The 25,239-nt window shown below is 40.3% G+C and overlaps 1 protein-coding gene across 2 annotated transcripts in view; it reads left to right on the top strand.

The window, feature by feature from the left end:
- Positions 1–25,239, top strand: part of STARD13 (StAR related lipid transfer domain containing 13) — a 521,076-nt gene that overhangs the window by 82,006 nt on the left and 413,831 nt on the right. For both annotated transcript variants that reach the window (XM_030563204.1, XM_030563196.1), the window contains exon 2: positions 17,060–17,979. In XM_030563204.1, coding sequence (XP_030419064.1) covers positions 17,221–17,979 — 759 coding nt within the window. In that variant the 5' untranslated portion in view covers positions 17,060–17,220. The remainder of the gene's footprint in view (positions 1–17,059; positions 17,980–25,239) is intronic.

Genomic DNA, 25,239 nt, shown 5'->3' with positions numbered 1-25,239 from the left:
AGTTCACTTTCTATCTGATGCAGGAATTATGCTCCCTTCTGAAGGTCAAGTCTCCGAAAACCTTGGTGCACCACCTACAGACCAACAGTCTAGAAGAACAGTTTAACAAGACCCTGAAAGTATGTTGAAGTGCTTTGTTAGTGACAATCCTAAGCAGTGGGACCAGCTACTCTCACCACTCATATTTGCCACAAGGAAGGTCCCACAAGACTCTATGGGATTGTTCCCATTTGAGTTGTTCTGCGGTCACCAATCACAGGGCATCTTGAACCTGCTGCGAGAAGGGTGGGAAGAGCAAGATGTGGGGGGCCTTAAGTGCAACCCAATATATCCTGCAGTTAAGGGAGTAACTCAAAAACGTGGGGGTATCTACCAGGGAGAATTTGAAGAAGGCCAAGCACACCCAGGAACTGAATTACAATAAGGGAGCATGGCTACAAACTGTACAGCTAGGTCACCATGTTCTTTTACTAATGAACTCAGCTGAGTCTAAATTAATGGTCTGATAGCAGGGACCATTTGAAGTGGTGTGGTAGATAGGGGCTGTGGACTATGAAATCATACTACTCGGGAAAAGGAAGGAAACCAAGGTCTACCACATGAACCTTCTGAAATCTTGGAGGACATGAAAGGTCCTGCTGCTAACTCCTATTTTGGCAGAATCCAAACTGGGGCCCCAGGTGCCTAGCGGCAAGATCCCAGCAACAGTACCATGGGCTAAGGGCTCTCCCCTGCACAAAAGAAACAACTCATCCAAATAATTGGGGACTTTGTGATTGTATTCTCCAACTTCCTGGGAAGGATGCAGTTGGTCCAACATCACCTAGAGACTACTCCTGGCCAAGTAGTGCAAGAGAACCCTAGACCTTACCCTGAACGATGCTGGAGATGGGGGTATGATTATAGAATCCAAAAGGGAATGGAAGAGGCCCATACTTCTCATTCCCAAACCAGATGGTACAGATCCATTCTGCATCAACCTCAGGAAGGTCAATGTCGTCACAAAATTCAACCTCTACCAAATGCCAAGGGTGGAGAAATTGTTAGAATGATTGGGACCAGCAAAATACGTAAGCACTATTGACCTGACAAAAGGTTACTGGCAGATTCCCTTATCCCCTTCCTTGGGAGAGAAAACTGCTTCTCCACCCCTTTTCGGCACTTCCAATTTAAGACCTGCCTTTCTTCTCCACGGAGCTGATGCTACCACCCAATAACTTATGAATAAGATCCTGAAACCCCACTAGCAGTATGCTATGGCCTACATCGATGACATCATCTATAGTCCCACCTGGGAAGACCACTTACAGTATTTAAGGGAGATGCTAAAAGCCTTAAAGGAGACAGGACTTACAGGCAACCTGGCGAAGTGTAAGGTGGCTCTGAGCAAAGTGACCTACTTGGGGTACTGCTCAGGAGGTGGTCTTGTGAAGGCAGTGGTCTTGTGAAGGCAGTGGTCAGTAAGGTTCAGGCCCTCACAGCATGTGGTGTTGCATTCCCCAGACGAAGAGGGAAGTCATACGTTTTCTTGATCTAGCAGGATATTACTGGTGGTTTATCTCCGGCTTCACCTCAGTTGTGGTCCCAATTATGGACCTAAGTCAACAGTCCTAAGAAGATCCATTGGGATAGGAAGTGTGAGAAAGCATTCAGAGAACTGAAAGCATGACTATGCCTGGCAACCGTACTGTTCAGCCCTGATTTCTCTCTGGAATTCATATTGCACTCTTGCACTTGGATGTCAGGTTTGGCACTGTTCTTTCACAAGACTTCAAAGAGGAAGAATACCTGGTCCTTTATCTAAGTAGAAAACTATTCCCTAGGGAAAAGTTGTACTCCTAATGCATACCTCTTTTTGTGGAAGACAACCTAACCCCGGACAGTCTTCTCATCTTGAGGGGTGGGGTATGTGAAAGGATACGCCCTCACTCTGGTATGAAGGAGGCTAACAGGCTCCTCTGGGCCTGTTCCAGGCTAAGGAGGCACATCTGCAAGGCTTGCTCAGACTGAATGGAGAAAAGCTTAAAAGGGGAAAACTCCCTACAGGAAGGGACAATAAACAAGAACATTGCTTTGCCTGGGGACTGCTGGGAACACAGTGAATCCAGCCAAGCAGGAGACAGCCAGGAGGCATGCCACGCCTGAAGCCATCCTGACTGACAGTAGAACACCACACCACATGAAGGAGCAATAGACTCTGTCAGATTGAGCCCTTAGAGCTGACTCTCTAGGGGCTGCCTGAGGGACTGGTCCTTGTTGCAGCCAGATCTTCCCTTTCTTGCAAAGGAGAAGGAGGAACCCTGGCCAGTGTGTGGTAGCCCACAGAGAGATTTCCCCCAACCCCAAAGACTGTCAACTGGGGGAAAAAGAGGAGGTAAATGAAGGACAGTGGGTTGCAGGGGAGTCCAGGCATTTTCATTGGAGCTGATACAAGCTCTCACTTCTGCCAGTTATCTCAGTAAGGAGGGCTTTAAACTAGGTTTGACGGGGACAGGTGAGCAAACTCCACAGGTAAGTGGGGAACAAGACCTGGGAGATGGGTCGGAAACAGGAGGGAGCATGGGTTATAATGGCAGAGAGAAAGGAGGGTCAGGGCAAAGCTGGGAGGCAAGATCAAACCAGTATCTTAGATGCCTATATACATATGCAAGAAGTATGGGTAATAAGCAGGAAGAACTGGAAGTGCTAATAAATAAATATAACTATGACATTGTTGGCATTACTGAAACTTGGTGGGATAATACACACAACTGGAATGTTGGTGTGGATGGGTATAGTTTGCTCAGGAAGGATAGACGGGGAAAAAGGGAGGAGGTGTTGCCTTATATATTAAAAATGTACACGGACTGAGGTGGAGATGGACATAGGAGATGGAAGTGTTGAGAGTCTCTGGGTTAGGCTAAAAGGGGTAAAAAAACACGGGTGATGTCGTGCTGGGAGTCTACTACAGGCCACCTAATCAGGTGGAAGAGGTGGATGAGGCTTTTTTCAAACAACTTAACAAAATCATCCAAAGCCCAAGATTTGGTGGTGATGGGGGACTTCAACTATCCAGATATATGTTGGGAAAATAACACCGCAGGGCACAGACTATCCAATAAGTTGCTGGACTGCATTGCAGACAACTTTTTATTTCAGAAAGTTGAAAAAGCTACTGGGGGGAAGCTGTTCTAGACTTGATTTTAACAAATAGGGAAGAACTCATTGAGAATTTGAAAGTAGAAGGAAGCTTGGGTGAAAGTGATCATGAAATCATAGAGTTTGCAATTCTAAGGAAGGGTAGAAGGGAGTACAGCAAAATAGAGACAATTGATTTCAGGAAGGCGGATTTTGGTAAGCTCAGAGAGCTGATAGGTAAGGTCCCATGGGAATCAGGACTGAGGGGAAAAACAACTGAGGAGAGTTGGCAGTTTTTCAAAGGGACACTATTAAGGGCCCAAAAGCAAGCTATTCTGATGGGTAGGAAAGATAGAAAATGTGGCAAAAGACCACCTTGGCTTAACCACGAGATCTTGCGTGACCTACAAAATAAAAAGACGTCATATAAAAAATGGAAACTAGGTCAGATTACAAAGGACGAATATAGGCAAATAACACAGGAATGCAGAGGCAAGATTAGAAAGGCAAAGGCACAAAATGAGCTCAAACTTGCTATGGGAATAAAGGGAAACAAGAAGACTTTTTATCAATACATTAGAAGCGAGAGGAAGACCAAGGACAGGGTAGGCCCACTGCTCAGTGAGGAGGGGGAAACAGTAACGGGAGACTTGGAAATGGCAGAGATGCTTAATGACTTCTTTGTTTCGGTCTTCACTGAGAAGTCTGAAGGAATGTCTAATATAGTGAATGCTGACGGGAAGAGGGTAGGTTTAGAAGATAAAATTAAAAAAGAGCAAGTAAAAAATCACTTAGAAAAGTTAGATGCCTGCAAGTCACCAGGGCCTAATGAAATGCATCCTAGAATACTCAAGGAGTTAATAGAGGAGGTATCTGAGCCTCTAGCTATTATCTTTGGGAAATCATGGGAGATGGGGGAGATTCCAGAAGACTGGAAAAGGGCAAATATAGTGCCCATCTATAAAAAGGGAAATAAAAACAACCAGGAAACTACAGACCAGTTAGTTTAACTTCTGTGCCAGGGAAGATAATGGAGCAAGTAATTAAAGAAATCATCTGCAAACACTTGGAAGGTGGTAAGGTGATAGGGAATAGCCAGCATGGATTTGTAAAGAACAAATTGTGTCAAACTAATCTGATAGCTTTCTTTGATAGGATAACGAGCCTTGTGGATAAGGGAGAAGCGGTGGATGTGATATACCTAGACTTTAGTAAGGCATTTGATATGGTCTCACATGATATTCTTATAGATAAACTAGGAAAGTACAATTTAGATGGGGCTACTATAAGGTGGGTGCATAACTGGCTGGATAACCGTACTCAGAGAGTAGTTATTAATGGCTCCCAATCCTGCTGGAAAGGTATAACAAGTGGGGTTTCGCAGGGGTCTGTTTTGGGACCGGCTCTGTTCAATATCTTCATCAACGATTTAGATGTTGGCATAGAAAGTACGCTTATTAAGTTTGCAGACGATACCAAACTGGGAGGGATTGCAACTGCTTTGGAGGACAGGGTCAAAATTCAAAATGATCTGGACAAATTGGAGAAATGGTCTGAGGTAAACAGGATGAAGTTCAATAAAGATAAATGCAAAGTGCTCCACTTAGGAAGGAACAATCAGTTTCACACATACAGAATGGGAAGAGACTGTCTAGGAAGGAGTATGGCAGAAAGAGATCTAGGGGTCATAGTGGACCACAAGCTTAATATGAGTCAACAGTGTGATACTGTTGCAAAAAAAGCAAACGTGATTCTGGGATGCATTAACAGGTGTGTTGTAAACAAGACACGAGAAGTCATTCTTCCGCTTTACTCTGCGCTGGTTAGGCCTCAATTGGAGTATTGTGTCCAGTTCTGGGCACTGCATTTCAAGAAAGATGTGGAGAAATTGGAGAGGGTCCAGAGAAGAGCAACAAGAATGATTAAAGGTCTTGAGAACATGACCTATGAAGGAAGGCTGAAACAATTGGGTTTGTTTAGTTTGGAAAAGAGAAGACTGAGAGGAGACATGATAGCAGTTTTCAGGTATCTAAAAGAGTGTCATCAGGAGAAGGGAGAAAACTTGTTCAGCTTAGCCTCCGATGATAGAACAAGAAGCAAGGGCTTAAACTGCAGCAAGGGAGATTTAGGTTGGACATTAGGAAAAAGTTCCTAACTGTCATGGTAGTTAAACGCTAGAATAGATTGCCTAGGGAAGTTGTGGAATCTCCATCTCTGGGGATATTTAAGAGTAGGTTAGATAAATGTCTATTAGGGATGGTCTAGACAGTATTTGGTCCTGCCATGAGGGCAGGGGACTGGACTCGATGACCTCTCGAGGTCCCTTCCAGTCCTAGAGTCTATGAGTCTATGAGATCCACCAAGCAGCTCTCAGAAAAGGAGCTTGCCCTTAGGCTTGAATCATTGTACTAGTAAGCATTTATTTCTAGGGTCACCACTTTATAGAATGCATTATCACTGATTGGAGAAGAGGAGAGAAACACTACCAGAGTCTAGAATCAGTTTGGAAGTATGGAAAATTGTTACGTGAAATGGCACTTTAACTGAATATTGTGTAAGCACCTGCAGATATTTTCATGTAAACAGCTATCAGAATCTGTTATGAGGTATTTGTGTGCTATTGGATTTGAAAAGTATCATCAAGACTTTAATTTATTACAAGTTCTGAATTAACAGCTACAAGGATAATAAAGAATTCTTAAATACTGAACTCAGAAGTGTCCTGATAAACCTTTGCATTCATAATAACAAGAGCTACTGTGGGCTTATACAATTTAAAACCAATTGCCCGGCCAAAATTCTCATAATCATATTGATGCATTTCATAAATCAAAGCTCCGCTTATTCAAGCTTTGTTACAAATCTTGTATTAAACAGTATACTTCATTTGAGAAATGTAATGTGGTGCTACAAATACTGCAAAGGTTTTAAAAGACCAATAGTGTATAAACCTGGGAATACATATAGTACTAATGGTCTTGTTCTCGCTGACTTTTTATTTTATTCCTCTTTAGCCCTAACATTTTCCACAATAATAGTAATGCTGTGGTGTGGATACAGGTTTCTACACAGCAGAATACTGCCAATGAGAGGCTTAGGTTTTTTTAACTGTTGATCTATCTGGCACACTAAAGCAAGTGCTCTCTTATTTCAGCTCTCTTCTTTTTTCCAAGTCTGTGGCCCTAATTTACACTTCTTTGACATCAAAAAACATTGCTTCTTACTAAGATTCTGTTAATCTATCTAGCTGATTCCTAGATATCTTGTTAGATACTACCATATACTATAATATCTGAGTACCTTACAAGGACTATTACAACCATATAAGGTCAGTGGTCTACATTCCTTTTTACTTCCCCAGAGGTGGCTAAGATTTCTATATTTTCTTTTTGCTTTTATCTCCTCCTCTTCCATAGTCTCTTTTTTCATTCCTCCCACCTCTTAACCCCTTCCATGTAACGGTGGGAAAGCTAAACTGAAGAAGCAAATTTTATGCTTTGCTCTGAAGGCAGGGAGTGAGAATGATCTTTTTTCCAATTTCTTTCAGAACTGAATCCCATAGCTTTGGGCCAGGGCTGACAAATCTCTCTCTCCCGTTTTCTTATGGGTTTTACTTTTGAAGTTTGACATTTTCCTAATCGCAAGGAGCACAAATGTTGAGAAAAATCATCATAGTAAAGAGCAAGATGGTCTCCGAAGTAGCTTGAGCCAATTCCGTGGAGAACTTTGAAGATTAATCTATAGAGACTTTGAATTTAACCTGATGCCTTATGGGGAGCCAAAGTAGTGAGCAGAGCAGTGGAGGGATGTGCTTTTGGAGGCTGGTAGTGTTGCACTGGGGGACTGATGCATCCTGGACCAAGTGAAGCTTTTTAAGGTCAATGTCCTCATCCTTATAAATAGCAAATTACAGTAATTTATAAGAACATAAGAATGGCCAAATTGGGTCAGACCATTGGTCCATCTACCCAGTATCCTGTCTTCCCATGGTAGCAGGTGCCAGATGCTTCAGAGGGAGTGACTAGAACAGGGAAATTTATTGAGTGATCCATCCCATCAGCCAGTCGCAGCTTCTAGCGGTCAGAGGTTTAAGGACGCCCAGAGCATCTCTGACAAACTTGGTTAATAGCCATTCATGGACCTATCCTCCATGAACTTACCTATTTTTTTAAATCTAGTTGTACTTTTGAACTACACAACATCCCCTGGCAACAAGCTCCACAGGTTGACTGTGCGTTTTGTGAAAAAATACTTCCCTATGTTTATGTTAAACCTGATGCCTATTAATTTCATAGGGTGATCCTTGTTTTTTGTGTTATGTGAAGGGGTAAATAACACATTCCTATTCATTTTCTCAACACCATTCACGATTTTATAGCCCTCTAGCAGATCCCCTCCCCCCCTTACCACTTGTCTCTTTTCCAAGATGAACAGTTCCAGTTCCAGTCTCCTCATATGGAAACTGTTGGATACCCCTAATCTTTTTTGTTGCCCCTTTTTATTGTACTTTACTTTTTCCAATTCTAATATATATATATATATATATATATATATATATATATATATATATATATATATATATATATATATATATATATATATATATATATATATATATATATATATATATATATATATATATATATTTAGATAGGGTGTCCAGAACTGCATACAGTATTCAAAGTGTGACCATACCATTGATTTATATAATGGCATTACAATATTTTCTGTCTTATCTATCCCTTTCGTAGTGGTTCCTAACATTGTTAGCTTTTTCTGACTGCCGCTGCATGAAGAATGGATGATTTCAAAGAACTATCAGCAATAACTCCAAGATTTTTCTTGCATGGCAATGGGTAATTTAGATCTCATCATTTTGTATGTATAGTTGGGATTACGTTTTCCAATGTGCTTTACTTTGCATTTATCAACTTTGAATTTCATCTGTCATTTTCTTGCCCAGTCACCCAGTTTTGTAAAATTTTCACTGTCTGCTTTACATGTAACTATCCTGAGTCATTTTGCATTTTTTGCAAACTTTGCCACCTGTTTATCCTTTTTCCAGATCATTTATGAATGTGTTGAAGAAGCTCTGGTCCCAGTATAGATCCTTTGAGGACTCTGCTATTTACCTCTCTCCACTGTGAAAACTGAAGACTTATTCCTACCCTTTATTTCCTATCTTTTTAACTGGTTACCGATTCAAGAGAGAACCTTCCCTCTTATGCATGACAGCTTACTTTGCTTAAGAGCCTTTGGTAAGGGAACTTGACAAAGGTTTTCTGAAAATCTAAGTACAGTATATTCACTGGATCATCAATGTCAACATGTTTGTTGACCCCCATCCCCCAAAAAATTCTAATAGATTAGGGAGGTATGATTTCCCTTTACAAAAGCAATGTCAACTCTTCCACAGCATATCATGTTCATCTTATATGTTTGATAATTCAGAGTAAAGGTGGCTGTCTTATTCCATGTCTGTTTCATCACTCCTAAGAGCATCTTAAAGATACTCTGTCAAAGGCAACATGACCCTAAATTATCCCACCTTATATAAAAGCATTTTTCAATACAGGAAAAATCTGTTCCAATTTCTAACCAAAGTGGTCAGATCCCAGCACATCTGCTGGGCAACCAAGAAACAAACTTAGTGAAATTCTCTTAAGAGTTTCAAGAAGAGAGGCAGTATACAGAGTTGAGGGACAGCAGAATCACACACACACATTCCTAGTTGTAACAAACTCTGTGCCCTGGAATTGTTTTTGATTAGTATTCCAGATGAAGAGCTAGGATTTTAATAATGGTATGGTTGTCATTCTGGAGGGAGATAGATATTTTCTGCATAGTACATCCAGGGTTCATTTTAAATTATAAGGTACAATGGGTTCATTTTTAGAATATATTGATAGTGTTTGACTCTAGGAAAAGTTGCTGGTTGTACAAAAACAAAGCAAAGATATTATAGGGCCATGAATAGGTGTCTACCATCTTACTTGTTTAAAGACAAAATGAGAGATTTTACACTAATCTTTTCCCCCCAAAGTATTAGGAATTTTAACAATGATCCCACGAGATGATAATTTTAAGGTACCTCAGATTTTAAGTCTAACTCACTGGAAAGTGCCTATAGCCATATTACTCAAGCCAAAATCTTATCAAGAGTTTGATCCTGTACATCATAAGTAAGGCTACAATTTAGTCATGGAGGTCGCGGAAGTCATGGAATCCATGACTTCCAGCGACCTCCGTGACTTCAGCCTGCAGTGCTCAGGAGCTGCAGGGACACCCCCCCCACACACACATCCATGGGGACAGGGAGCTGTGGGGTACCCTCCCATCTCTAGCGACCCTGGGAGCTCCAAACAGTCACAGGGAATGGGGTACCCTGGGGTTCCCAGCTGCCATGGGCAGTGGAGCCCCTGGAGCTGCCAGTGATGGGGGAACTCCCAATCTCCTGATCACCTGGGGCAGCAGGGGAACCCCCGAGCTCGCAGGGACAGCAGGTGGCAGGGGAACCACCTAGCTCGTGGGCGGTGGTGGTGGAGAAACCTCAAGCTCCCGGCCAACATGAGCCCCCAGAGCTGCAGGCGGCAGGGGTACCCCGCAGCTCCCGGTCCCCATGGGCAGAGGGGCCCCCAGAGATGCAGGTGGCAAGGATACTCCACAGCCCTCAGCTTCCGCAGGTGGCTCCTACCCCCTGTGCAGTTGCCCCGTTTCAGGCAGTGTGTGGACCCGCAGATCCCCATTTTGTCCCAGGTATTTTTAGTAAAACTCACGGACAGGTCATGGCTACTGTGAATTTTTCATTTTTGCCCATGACCTGTCCATGACTTTTACAAAAATATCTGTGACAAAATGTTAGCCTTAGTCATAAGTGCAAGATACAATATGCTGAATAGGACAAGGAGTCCACTATACTGGATCAACAAGGATAGTGCTGCATGGCCACTAACTTACTCCTACCAAGTGGCAGGCAGAGAAGGACCTGAATAGCTAAGTGCTCTAGTCACATGCTGAGGATCATATTCAAAACCATGTATCCTCAGGAACCAATTGTCTCCTTTACACCCTGCCTCTTTCTTGCCATTCTGAGAGTAAGGGATCAGGTAGGCAGAGGGCTTGAGACAGACATCTGCTAAGCACGAAGCACTATGTCTAGTGCTTAACTTTACTTGTGCCCCTGCAAAGCTGCTGCTTCCTTTGCTCTACTTTGCAACAACCTTGGTCTCCTGGCTGCACATATCATAAAGACTTGTAAGGTCAAGACCCAGATTACATAAACAAACAAGGAAAAAACTTAATGCAGTAAATATCTAGGTTCTCCAAGTAGTGTCAGTGATTGCGTAGGTGGCATTCTTCCCTCTAAGTCACAACTAAACCATTGCTCCAACATGGTATTAGGGGGCAGGTATAGCTCCAGTTGAGCTTCCCCCTTGGCCACTACCAGACTGCTGTGAGAGGATCCAGCTGCTGAATCCCATTAGTTTTAAGCCTTTAGAGCTTCAACAGAGTCCAGGCACTGTCCCTATCTTGGGGTCGTTAGGCACACTCTCCGGGTGCAGATCTTTTTTCTGGCTCCCCCTCCTGAGAGCTGAGTCCTTTGCAGTCAAACTGTCTAAGCTCTGTTACAAAAATAATAAATCCTAAATGCATTTCCCTGCTTCAGTTTCCTGACCACTCCAGAGCATTCTTTAGGCTGGGGTCAGGGTCATCCAGGGTCATTCTGTGGCAGTACATGGCCTGGGTTCTGAAATATGGAGACTTTTTTGACCTTGGCCAATCCATTTCCTGCCCAAAACTTCTTGTCTGTGTCTCTTGAGTCTTCCACCTGGTAGTCCTTTTACAACTTCCTGCTTTGTCATCCCTGTCTCTTTGTCCTTCTTGGGGAATTTCTACTCTCCAAATCTCCAGTCTTTTGTTGAGGAAAGTTGGAGAGAACTGGGTTCCCCTAGGACACAGTTACTCTTTTGTTCTCACTGAAGTTTGGCTAGTCCTCAATTATTCACTTTTTGTCACTGGTTTGAGAGGTAGATGCTTCAAGGTTTGTTAGCAGTTGTGGATAGACAGAGAGGCCAGCCATGATACAGAAATGTCATAACTTTATAATATCAGCCAGTATTAATAAATTGTACAGACTGACTCCCCACAATCCTCGCATTGGCAGTGCTGTTGAGGATGATGTTGTTAGACTGAGACACAAATCCAAGGCAGATTTCACAGCAGGAAGAGTGTTAACAACCTTGACCAAATTAACTTCAAACATGTCTAATGTATGTTCAGCCTATCAAAAATTTCCCTTATAATTTAAAGTAGAAAATAGATTCTTTACTTCCTCTGCTAACAACTCAAATTGTTGTGTAGTATAATTTTTTAAGAATGGCTGCTTTGTTCTACTCAAGAGACGGCTGCATTTTGCTGAGTGACTCATTCATATTATGCCAAGTTCTATGGTGATTGACACCCTGTGTAGCCCTAATCAAGTCAATATGGCTGCATCAGGCATAAATATGCCCAAAATGTAGAGCTTTCCCTCTAGACCTCTATAGATCTATTCTGACTTGGTGAAATGAGTAGGTGGGGTTGTATAATTTGCTACAGTCTGTAATGTGCTTTTGGATATTTGAGGATGAAAGATGTTATATAACTTTGTCTTAGTTATTCAGATCTAAAATTCCTTGCAGGAGAACTAGTATTGCAGCTTTTCCATTTGTACTATCTGTTCTGATCAAAAGCAACACAGAAAATTCTTTTATAATAAGCTCTAATTCATTAGAATTCTCCCACATAATTTTCTGTGTTCTCTTCATGGTTACACTTTTCAGACTAGATTTTCAAATATCTGATTAGTAAATATAGCAGGGGACTTGGATGTCCCAGTGACCTAAATTGTGTACACACTTAATAGTGCGTGTGAAATTATCTGTAAAACTTTGATTGCAAAAAGGGAGGGCTACTGAAATTTGGGCTGTAAATGCAGCTCTTAGTCACTCTCTGGCACAAGCAAAGTAGTAATGGAAGTAATTTGGAATTAATATGGGAAGCTGCTTTTGGTTTCCTTCATACTGGCTTGAAAGAGCTTCCAAAGGAGTTTCTCAGCCTTACCTTTCAAAAACTGACAGCAACAAAACCAACCCGCAGTCAACATGAAACGTGCTCCAGGTGATAAAGGCAGTGTTAGGGTCTGGCATAGTGTGAAAAATGAGATCACACTGTATTTTTAGAAGTGCCTGGTGTTCCTACCAAGCATACTCTCTCCCTTTCTTTCTTCCCCTTTTTTTCTGTCTGTCTCTTTCTCTGAATAATTTGGCCAGTGCTTGCAGAAGGCTGTTCTAGCCCCAGGGATTCTCACACATACTTCTGTTGACAGAGTCCTTGTGCAGCAAGCTAGCTGAAATGCCTTTTGTTAAGGATCTATTCACTTCTTTTTCTGTTCTGCCCCAAGACTTGGAGGATCTTTCTGTCTACTGAATTCCTGTTGTTACGCTTATGGAAATTAACTGACTTGAAAAATATGGGGTTATCTGACAAAACAGGTAAAAATATCCTCCATAACAGAAGTATTCCTGATCGCCTAGTTTATATTGGTCTGTGTTTCTCAAATCTTTTTGCTTCATATGTAAGGAAAGATAGTTTCTAAGTGAATAGTAGTCCTTATACAAAGTTACTGTAAAACGGAGACAAATGTATAAGGCAGTTTGGGGGTTAAAGCCAGTTATTTAAAATGAGATGTGTGCTATTGCAGCCTTGGTCAGTGCTTGTTTTATTACTTTCGTTTGTCAGTTCAAGTCTAAGGTGGTTTAATGAAAAGTAAAGAAATTCCACACATTGATATACTCTAATGGCAACTTTCTAACATGCCAACTTTACTGAAAATGAAAATACTGAAATGTACCAATTGAACCAATGCCTGCAGAGATAACATGTTATCTATTATTATAATTACCATATGAAAAAGTATGCTCATTTGTAATGCAGCATTTGCCACAGAAAATAATTCTCTTCATTAAATAAAGAAAATGCAATTGTGTATGTGTGTATTAGATGGTTTTGTCCATTTTCCCCAGCTTATGGTTAAAACTAATATGTACACTGGTTATGGTCTCCATCCAAAATTTGATGGACTTGAATGAGTGTTTTGGATGTGAAAGAAAAACAGGATCACACCAATATATCATGATGATTGTGACTGTGTGTATGCATGTACATACACATTTCCAGGCATCAGATTGCAAGGCATTTAATATTCTCTAGCATTTTAATTGCGCTATTAAAAATCTCTACTGAACGTAATGTGGTTTTGTATGAAGCTTTCTTTAGAAAATAAAATTGAGGCTGCCAGTATACATTTCTTATTATGTAATGAGTGGTATATGTTCTTATGCTTATTGTATTGCACTTTTTACCTCTTGTAATGCTTCTGTGCAGCTTTTTTTGTGATTTTTGTTAAGCTGCTTTGGGGGCAATCTTAGTTTGATTCCAGTTAATTCAAAAAGAACAGGAGTATTTGTGGCACCTTAGAGACTAACAAATTTATCTGAGCATAAGCTTTCGTGGGCTACAGCCAACTTCATCGGGCTGTAGCCCATGAAAGCTTGTGCTCAAATAAAATTTGTTAGTCTCTAAGGTGCCACAAGTACTCCTGTTATTTTTGCGGATATAGACTAACACGGCTGCTACTCTGAAATCTGTCAATTCAAAGTAGGCTAGCTGAGAAACTTTGAGGCAGCATCTGTTTTGTTTTCTCCTGGATTAAAAGAAAACAAACATGTCCTAAAGATTTCTATTCCTCTACAAAAATTTTACCTGAATTAGTGCTTGGTAGTAGCTAGCATTAGAATACAGATTTAGGCTCACCCAAATATGATCAAGTTAATGCCACCATTCATCAAGGTTTAAAGACCTTTTCCAGCAAGTTTACTATTGCATTTTAGAACCTGTAAATTCAGAGATTCGTACCTGTATTACTAATTCCGTGGTCTTGCAGATCCATGTTGCAGACCTTTTTGTGTGAGTGACTAAAGCAACAGAACTTACATTGACTCACCTTTGAATTTCCAGAGATCTGTGTGTTAAGATCCTGCAATGGGAGGGGCCTTCTAAATCCTCACTCCTGCCAAATGTGATCAATGTTTAACCTGTAAATGTCTATATGTCAGTCCCCACTGACTTGTACAACAAAACCTGCGTTGGAAACCACCTCTGAAGAGGAACCCCCTGTCACGAATGACTACTTGCAGAGGCCCTGGAACACCACCGATCTCTGGTGTGCAAACCTTTGAAGAGAGACCACCTCTTACAAACTTTTTGCTAACTCTCATGAGTGGTCACTCTTGGCAGGTTTTATTGTATTTTGGTCTCCTGTATCCTTTTTTTGGGTCATTGCATTCATTCACCCATGGGGAAGAGAGAGGGCTGAAATATGAAGCATGGAGAACCACATCCTCTCCTCTCCCCACTCCTTGTTCCTGAAGTACCCTCCATCGCAGCACAGAAAAAGCCCAGTCCTGGGTTCTTCTGTTCTCCCAGTCTGATGACACAAGAACAAGGAGAATTCAATGGAAATAAAAGGCGGAAAATTCAGAAGTGAGACAAGGAAGTATGTTCCCACACAATGTATAAATAGACTGTAGCATCACTATCACTGATGCCAAGACTTTAGCAAGACTCAAAAAGGGATTGGATGTGTATATGGCTAGCAAGAATAGCCAGAGCTGTTATAATTGATTAAAAAATGTGAAAGAGATATTACACGTCATGCTTCAAGACTTAAATTAATCCCATATGTGCCTACTGCAGGGTTCTTATATATTCCTCTGAAGCATCTGATACTAGCCACTATCAGAGACAGGCTACAGGATTAGACAGACCTTGGGTCAGTAACATTATACTAATCCTTAGGTGACATATATTGTAGGGTAGGAGAGTGGCTGATGGGGGTATGCCCTTCATCAGGATATAGGGTGCCAGGGGAGTGAAGGGCAAAGATACACCTTCAAATGAGGAATAGACAATATTCACATGAACTGATAGGGGCCTTATTCTTTATTGCCAAACTTTACAAACTTGGGTGGTCAAAGTTAGGCACCTAGCTCAGTATTTAGGCATTTAAATAAGGCCTGATTTTCAGAGATGCTGTGCCCCTGCAGCTCACAGAGATGTTAAGGAGACAAGTGCATTTTCAACACTTCGGAAAGGCAGGTTGCTTTTTACTGAGGGGCCTCTCTTTAGGCTTCAAATGCCTAGCGCCAGTGCTGGGCATAAGCAGACTAAGCAATTGCTTAGGGCCCCGAGCAGCTCTGTGCCCCCCCCCCGGGTTAATTATTAGTATGTGGGATGGTGGGAGGAATATTCCTGCTCAGGGTCTCCAATGGGCTAGCACCAGTACTGCAGATGCCTATGGTTAGCCACCTACATTTGCAAATGTTTGCCTATTCATCCTGTCTAACCAAGAAATGGAGTGTATGTGTGTACACATCTACAGTTGAAGCTTGTATAATAAAGCACATAATGAAGAAAATTTTGTGGATGTACAAAATACATTTTCTCTATTTTTCATATCCTAATCATGACTGTTACAATAACAATATATATAGCCTAGCAATAAAATATGCTTGACCAATGTCCATTGGACATTTTTGATATGTGCAGTGAAAAGCATGTCATGCCAGTTTCGTACTTTGTCTGCTTTTCACTTGGACAGTCATAATATTGGCTTCTAATATGCCTTTTCTCTTTGGCTTGTCACATGCCATCAAAGGCTGAAGTATCCATTAACATATTGAATAGGTTCTGTTCTGTTTTGTTCTCACATGTGATATACTAACATACACATTAAAATGAGGATTTTCAATATTTGATCTGTAAGAAAAGACAAATTACATAAATGCGCCAGTATAAGTGAGTCAATGATTTCTGGACCCAAAGTCAGATGTGCATCCCATTTGGTGCTTTGGGAATCCGCAGACTAAATCTGGGCAGAGAAGATAGCCCTAAAAGTGACTTAAACCAGCCGAGAGTTACAGCTGAAATTCTATAGTCAGCCTTCCCTTTTTGCACTGCATCTGAAAATGGTTAATTGTATTGTTCACAAGTGCTTATAATATTGAGGCAGTTCAGAGCAGATGAGGGACAGAACTTCAGTTTTAACTCTACATTATAATTTAAAGCAAACCCATGAGTCTATTTTAATGTAGTATCTTCTGTCAGCAACCTTTGTTTTCCCCTCCACATTATACTAGCTTCAACTAAAAAATCTCAAAGCCCTTAGGATATGTCTTCACTACTGGCCGGATCGGTGGGCAGCAATCGATCCAGCGGGGATTGATTTATCACATCTAGTCTAGATGCGATAAATCGATCCCCAAGCACTCTCTTGTTGACTCCTGTACTCTGGCTCGGTAAGAGATGCAGGCAGAGTTGACAGGGGAGCAGCAGCAGTTGACTCACCATAGTGAAGACACCACAGTAAGTCGATCTAAGTTTGTCTCCTTCAGCTACTTTATTCACATAGCGGAAGTTGCGTAACTTAGATGGGTTCTCCCCCTCCCCTTCCCCCCAGTGTAGACCAGGCCTTAGGGATTTGACAGACCAAAAAAAAAAATCGATCACAGAAAATTATATGTAGATAAGTTTTAAAATACATTGTGTTTACCCAATAAATGCATTAGGTCAGTCTGAACTATTCTGGTCTATCGTGTACATATTTAGAGCCAATATTTGAAAAACATTTCTGTATTTACCTCATATTTCTTAATAACCAGTTATGTAAATAGGTTAAAGCTGCTCAAGTTTTCAGTTAATTTCATCTGTTTGCAGCAAAAATGTTATGGGATGATCTTGCCCTAGATTTTATATGGAATTTTAGATGTTCAGATTGTTTCCACTGTTGCGCTCAAAATGCAAGTGTAGTAGCATCAATAAAACCTACCTTTTTGTATTTCAGGAACGGAGAAGATTTGGGTCATTTGCATCAATTTCCAAGCATTAACAATGGTGCTCTGACCATGGGCTTGAAGGAATAACACAAGGACATTTCCTGACTCAGCATGGAGAATAGAGGCTCTCAAGACATCCAGCAATGAAGTGGAGTTTGACCTCTGATGGATGAAATCTGCTGGAATGGAAGCTAAGCTCTTTGAAGAGGAGCAGGTGTCACCTTATTTTATATATGCCACGTGTCTGGGGACTTCAGAGGAGTCAAAAAATGCAAAAGAGGAAACAAAGGTAGAAGAATGTGATTGCCAACTTGAGTTCCATAATGTTCTGCTTGAATCCGAATTGAGTTCTTCATCTATGTCACAGTTAGTAAGCTACACTGAGACATCCTTGGAACCTAGCAGGGTTACAGGCCATGTTACTGCTGCTGCTGAGCCTGAGGTAAAGCATCTTTGTGGAAAATTATGGTATTCTTCAGGGCACAAACCTAAGGACAGTCTTACACACCTGCCCTCACCTGAGGCATTTTCCTCACTGCTCCTTCCAAGAGAAAGATCAACTGAAAAATCCGAGAGGGTTCAAGAGATCAGAGTAATAACACACAAACCAAGTGCGATCACTTTTTCTGATTTTGAATTTTTATCACATAACACTAACTCTAAACTCCATACTTGTGAGGTCACAGACACAGAGGCTTCTTCATCTGAAGAGGAGGAGGAAGGTGATGATGATGATGACGTTTTTACAGAGCTGCCACTGTATGGGGCATTTTACAATGGTCTTTATAAAAGGACTATTCTTCTTGGGAAACGAGATAAATGTGAGCATATCAGAAGCCAGTATATCTGTCATTTAGATGGCTGCAATGATCACACTGGAAAGAAATTGAATGACCATGAAAAGGAAGAAAAACAAATGGACATGGTGGTAAGATGAACTAATTTCTTGTTCCAAATGGGCAAGCTGTACTTTAGCAGCTTGGTTAAAGGGGGATTGGTTATTTTATTATATATTTACTAATGGACTATATTGCCGTCATTGGTACAGACTCAATCAACCATCTGGATAGTTTAAAGCAAAGAATGGTTATAGTTCACTTGAGGAATGCCTTTAAACATATTTTTCTGGAAACTCACGACAGAGAATATTCAAAAGCTGGGCCTCTATCCCTCTCTGTATAAATGGATAAGGCCTATATTATACACGTTAGTACTAAATCTTTAACAGAAAAAGTTATGAGACAGATTAATTCATTTATTATGCTCTGGCTGATTTATGCTGCTTGGTTGACACAAAGCTGCTGTAAACCCACTTTAACTGACTAGTTAAGTTTGCAGTTTGCAGCTGCTTATCACTGTCAGAGTGGCACAAAGCAGCTTGAAAGTACCAGTGAAATTGGCCCAATATTTTTTATATTAAAAACTGTCAAAAATAAAACTTCCTCCAGTCGGCACATAAACGTTCTATAAATATATTTTTGATCCTAAGAAACATATTTCTAATTGGAAATACGGTAATTGCACCTGTAGTGCATACCATGCTACATGTAGGAGTTTCCTTTCATAATTTCTTAAAATAACATAACATAAATGGCATAAGGCCAGTGTAAAACATTACATCCTACACTGAGAGTAATAAGATAGCAAAGCATTTGAACCAACCAATTCTATTTCTTCAAACTTCCTTCCTACCAGCGGTGCTAGAACAATTTGTATAGTGAGGGTGTTGAGAGCCATTGAACTAAACTGTAAACCCTGTATATAATGGAAACCACTTCAAGCCAGGGGGTGCTACAGAACCCCTCACACTCCTAGTTCCAACGCCTGTGCTACCTACATTTCCATTAATCTGAGCTTTCAACTAGTGTCATTTTTCTTGTTTCCTTCTAAGGTGGGGAAATTGGCTTGCTCATTTTCTCCTGATGTGATAAGGCCATACCCTGCACCAACTCTATAGCTGGTGCAAAATATATCTCCCTGTGTCCTGTTGTGGCTGTGCTAGCCGGCAATGGAAAACATTCCCAGTGAGTACTGCCAGCTCTAGGGGCAGAACTGAGTTTGCCTTGTGGGGATGGAGTATACTGTAACTTCCGTTTTCCTGATTTTTTTTTCCAATGGTTTCCTAAGAGGAAGTAAGAGTAGTGGCTCTATAGAAGCTGCTTCCCACTTCCCATGCACGTAGTCAATATCTTATCCTTTTACTCCCCCTTTGCTGGCCCATAATATATTTTAATTAAAGCAATATCCTCTATCTATTGATTTATTGTGCCATGGATTTTTTAATTATTTAAAAAAAACCTAGAGAGGTTTAGGACAACTCCAAAAACATACAGTAATGAGAACCACCTAACTATATTCTTTCCAGCAGAGAGTAATTACTCATCTTCTCTGGAACTGCTGGAGTATAAAAGAATTTCATAGATGCTTTCCAAGTGAACTTGCACTAGTCTGGAGAATTAGCAAACAAAGCTATTTCTTTTATAGTTGGTCACAGACCAGGCACGTGGATCCAAACACGCTGAATTTTGGAGAAGTTCGATCTGAATCAGAAATACATAGCTATCTCTTTAATGGGAAAAAACAAACCCACAAATTCCAACACTCCTGAACTTTGTGGTACAAGTGAATCTTAAACTGCCTATTCAGCCATACTTTTACATCTCATTCCCTCCTCCCCTTTTTGTTATTAGATCAGTGCCTTTGAAATCACAGTATAGCCTCTAGTACCATGATATGTGACCTACTGATGACCACAGCATTTCCCACTTCTATTGCTCCCTTTTTCTCAGTGTGTTTGATTCTCCTCTCACTTACACCAACTTTACATCAGTATAGCACTATTGACTTCTGATTTACACCAGCGTAAGTGAGAGGAAACTGAGACCATACTGTTTTAAAGACATTTTAAAAATACTCTTGCTAAATTATTTTGACTCTGGAAGTGTGTATATGATTTTAGCCTCCTTATATCAAAAATATGATCTGCTTGAATTCTATTCCAATGCACCTTGAATCTCATCTTGTTTCTTGGGGTACAATTCTGCATCCATTGAAGTCAATAGGAGTTTTGCTGTTGACTTTCAGGGAGAAGGATTAGACCCATCATTTGTTTCCATTCCTCTAAAGTAAAGTTATGAAGACTTCTGTGCGGTCATATTTGTATATTTGCAACATTAATAAAATAAACTGGAACAGCTGTTACAGATGTTGGGAGACACAGAATGTTAGATTTTTATCTCTAGACATGCCTTTGATTCAAATCCAATCCAGTATTCATTTTGAGTGAAGTAATACTTTTCCATATTTGGCACTGCTCATCTCCTGGCCTTTTGATCTCTGTCAAATACTGTACTCATCACATGGGTTTCTAGTAGTTTTATGTAATCTAGAGATAATAATCTTAATTTGATGGGCAATTACTGGGGTGGGGAAGGGGAGAGAATTAACTAACTTGTTCCCTCTAATACTCCACTCAACCCCCAATGCTAGAGGGAAATGCGTCCTTCTACCCATAGCTACTGATGTATCAGTAAATTTATTTTATAATTCAGCTGAAGTAATTGTCTTATCTTGGAGTAATAATAGTTTAAGTTCAGTATCTGAACTCTTCCCTGGTCCATCTAAATGGATGCTTTGGCTTCATAAACTTCTGAAGTTCTTCTGTAATCATTATAAACATTGTTCCATTTTTCTTAACTGTATTGAGATGCCCCCATCTGCTCACAGAGAAAAAACTAAGTGATTAAGAACTGTTCTCAGCCTCTGCTATTAGAAAGCCCAAGAACTGAGCTTTTTCTGAAAGCTGCCCAGTAAGATCCAGTGACACTCAGTTTAGTTTATTAAATAGTTATGTTGTGACCATAGTCGTCTATTCCTCGTTCAGTCAAGAACAATACTGTCTACATTCCAGCTAATCTAAACATATATTGAAATGCAAGAGTGACATCCCCGGAATTTATATACTAAAGGTCATTCCTGTAGATAAAAGGAAATAGCCAGGCATTGTTGTCATTTAGTTTACTTTATTCTTAGGCCATAAAATAAACAAGGATGCAGTTCATAGTACAAAATAATAGATTGTAAATTTTCCAGACAAGATGATGGAATAACATAGCAAATCTCTGAGAATATGTCTAAACATTTAAAAATCTGTGAAGATTTAATGACACAGGGCTTGTTTCTGACTCTTGGTCCATTTAAATAGGCAGAAATCACCATAAGAAAGGTTCCAGTAATTAAAAAAAAAGTTTGTGCAATTTTAGCAATAGAGACACATTATATTCATACTAGATGCTTTCATCATGACTAGGTTAGCCCCAGTCAAATGTGTTATTATCTAGTTATTCCCATTATTTTGGGGTAAGGCTATGGAGTGATATCTTTCTAATGGAAAAAGGTTAATGAAGTAAAGAGGGTGTAGGAGTACAACCACTATCAATAGCCCTGAAACTTAAAAATAATGTAACAAACAAATCACCTTTACCATATAGATACTTGGCCACCAAACATAATAGTGTGACTGATATCCTGACTAACCTCACACTACCAAAGTTGGCTATGAAATAGTGATGAAGCTCTATCCCGCATGCATTCCTCAGTAATGTGTACTTGTGATTGAACTACCCAGCATTAGATGTCAATACTGATCCAAACAGGCATAAGGCACAGCTTAGTTGCTAAGGGAAAAACTAAATTAAGGCTCTTAATATACAAAGATTTACTATTTATTTCTTATTGTGGTAACAAAATATTGGGTGCTGCTTTGCTTTCTTTACAGTGGGTTCCACTGCATAGTGTTGGTAGAACTGTGGTGGTAACTCCTAATAAGCATACCAAGGAACAGATTCTGTCACCTTATTCACAGCGAGTAGCACCTTGCTATGCAAATAGTTCCATTGAAATAATCAAATGGGGATGTACTACTCAGAGTAAGTAAAGCGGCAAAATCCAGGTTTAAGTAGCTGCTGCAGGTACCTGGGATGATGAATGTTGAGATTTTAGCTATATACAGTATATACTATTTTCTAAAATTAAATAAAACAATACATGCCTCTGTACTTGGCATGAAACGGTTTTAGCCTAATTAATGTTAAGCAGAGGAAAATCACTATAAATACAGCAATTTGCTAAAACTGCATATCAGTTTTTTTATGAATGAAACAAACACTGTAAACAATTTGTACTGTATAGACTTTTTTTAAAAAAAAGGTTTTCTCTCTCTTCCCTTCCCACTCTTCCCTCTAAAGGTAAACCGAATTTCTAAAGTCCAAGTGTCATGGTTCCACAGCTAATCATACCTCTGTTCCCTTTGTGGTCTGAGTGTACCTCCTCAGGAATCACCCCTTGTGCCTTTATCTATCCTGAGATGGGATGCTGCACTTCTCCCACTCTTAGACCAAGCCTTGGGCTATGATACCATGTGTCTCAAGCATGTTTACTCAACAGGCCCAATGGAGTTCAGCACCCAGGGTTCTTCTCTTTGGGAGTCTGTGACCAGTTGTACTGGTAATGACCATACAGCTTTATTAAAGTCAAAGTATTGTTTATTTCAACAGTAGGAACAAAAGATTTAAAAAGTATTATCTTACCCTAAGACTTACCTACCATTCCTTGATGATAATCTAGGCAGGACTAACTTCTTCAGATACCAGCAACTATCTGCTTCTTTGTTTGGCTGTCCTGAACAATTCTCCCTTCCCCCTTCTCTTGAAGAGAGACCATTTAAATGGCTGCAGTCCTTTTGATCTTTTGGTCTCTAGGCTTTTTCCTGCCCAGGCATGGTCTCTTAACAACCCTCTTAAACATTTGCTGAGAAATGGCTTATCTTGCACCATTCTTTTTCCCTTACTGCATGTTTTTCCTTACACCCCCTATTAAACTAAGCCAATATATTCATACAGTACACATTCCAATAACCAGGTCAATGTATAGTATTCATACAGTATTACAGAGGTGCTCCATTTTTGTCCAGCATGCACATCTTTGCTGCCCCAAGTCTATCAAACTTTGCCCATGTTATAATTGTGTTCAGTCAGGGACTACAGAGCAACCTTTACACAATACCTACTGTGGCAGTCTCTCTGATCCCCATTTATTGACAGAACGATTTGGATCATTCTGAAGGGTAGCATTTCACAGTCATGAAAAGATATCAAGACATCTGACAGGGTATAAGGTGAAGTGAGTGTTAATGGCATTTCTCAGGGTAGGCTTTAAAGGTGTTGGCTCTCACTGCCGTTATGGCATAGAAACCCTGCCTGTGGACTTGACTGTGGTAGGAAGGCAGCATGGTCTAGTGGACTGGACATGTATCTGGAGATTCTGGGTTCTATTCCCAGTTCTACAACTGACTTACTATGGGGCTTTTGGCAAGTCTCTTAATTTCTTTCTACTACTGCTATGTAAAACTGCTGCAAAACAGTGCTTGTGACAAGCAATCCCATTCATTTTCATTTAGGCTTGGTTCTGCTATCCTTACTCTGAGTGCTGTGTTATCTCAATAATCCCACTAGTCACAATGGGCTAGCTCATATAATTGTGCCCTGTATGTCTCAAATACTATTGCTTCCCTGCTCTGGAGTGAGTAGTAATTTGTTATTGGCCTATGCCAATAGCCAATTACCTCTCCTCCCCTTGTTCCATCTCAGATGTTCTGGTCAGAGCATTGAGGGACTGGAACCAAAGTGAATAATTAATATCCATGTGGCTGGACTCAAGCTATGGGGAGGCCATGCAAAGACTGGAGTGGGAGCTAACCTCTATTCTGCTTATGGCCCTGTTTTAGAATGTAGGCTCTGCTGTGATCCAGAACAAGGGGATTACTCTCACAGTGCCAGATTCCAATGCTCTTATTTACATGGAGTAGTATCGTGCTCTGTCAGTTATTACACTGACTTCAGTGGGACCACTATTGGAGTAAGGTACTACTCCATTCAAATAAGGGTGGTGGAATTTGGCCCAGTGTGTGATTCTCAGGATGAGTGAAGTGGACAAAATTGGGCCTTTAGAGTGTAAACTACAACTCTGAATGACTCATGATGAGTCTAAATCTGAATTAGGTTATAAGTACAGTAGAACCTCAGAGTTTCAAACATCAGAGTTACAAACTGATCAGTCAACCACACACCTCACTTGGAGCCGGAAGTACAAAATCAGGCAGCAGCAGAGACAACAACAAAAGCAAAGACGAGTACAGTACTGTTAAACATAAACTACTAAAAAATTAAGAGAACTTTAAAAAAAATTTTGTTGACAACGTAAGGAAACTTTCTGTGATTAGAACAGGAGTACATGTTTCATTTAAATTGAGATGATTAAAAGCAGCATTTTTCTTCTGCATAGTAAAGTTTCAAAGCTGTATTAAGTCAATGTTCAGCTGTAAAATTTTAAAGGAACAGCCATAATGTTTTGTTCAGAGTTATGAGCAACCTCCATTCCTGAGGCGTTCGTAACTCTGAGGTTCTAATGTAAAGTAATTTAAAATGAAAGCGTTCTGTTGGAACAGTTTCCAAAGGGAAGTGGTGAAAGCTTGTCACTTGGGACATTTAAAACTAGATTGGGAACAACCCTGGAAAATGTGCAGTAAATCACTATCCTTCATTGGCAGGCAGATGAACTGTATGATCTCTCTCTTGGTCTTGATTATCTGATGTCTGTTCATTTGCTGCTTCCATCCTGGTACTATATTTAGTAGAAAACTGTCTTCATTATATAATCACTATTGGGTGACAAAGACTAATAAGCATTATAGCACGATACATCACTTTTAGGATTAGACCATGATGGTAAAGGTAGTTCAGATTAAGGTTGATCAAATTGGTCAGGATCTTATTAGAAGGTTTTCATGGCATTGTCCTACATTTTGCCTCTCTTTTCATGTTTCTATTTCACAAACACTAAAAGCTCAACAGATGAAGGGAAAGGAAGCATGTAGATAAGAAAATATAAATTCCACAAAGCCCATGTTAATGATTCTCCAAAAGAAATGCATTTATTTGTGTAACTTTTTGATATGTTAATCAATTAAACATTTCCGATTAAAAACAAGTTAGTTTTCACTTACAAAGTTGGGCCTTTGACAGCAAGTCAACACAGAGGAACCATTAAAGGGGGGGAAAGCATCAGCATGGGAATAACTAATTCAGTGTAAATTATCAAAATAGGGCAGCAAACAGACCTACGCTTAACA

Source organism: Gopherus evgoodei, chromosome 1 (genome assembly GCF_007399415.2).
Source record: "Gopherus evgoodei ecotype Sinaloan lineage chromosome 1, rGopEvg1_v1.p, whole genome shotgun sequence".
In the NCBI taxonomy this organism is placed as follows: domain Eukaryota; kingdom Metazoa; phylum Chordata; order Testudines; family Testudinidae; genus Gopherus; species Gopherus evgoodei.
The sequence above is the reverse complement of the archived record's forward strand: the minus strand, read 5'-3'. Positions and strand labels throughout refer to the sequence as shown.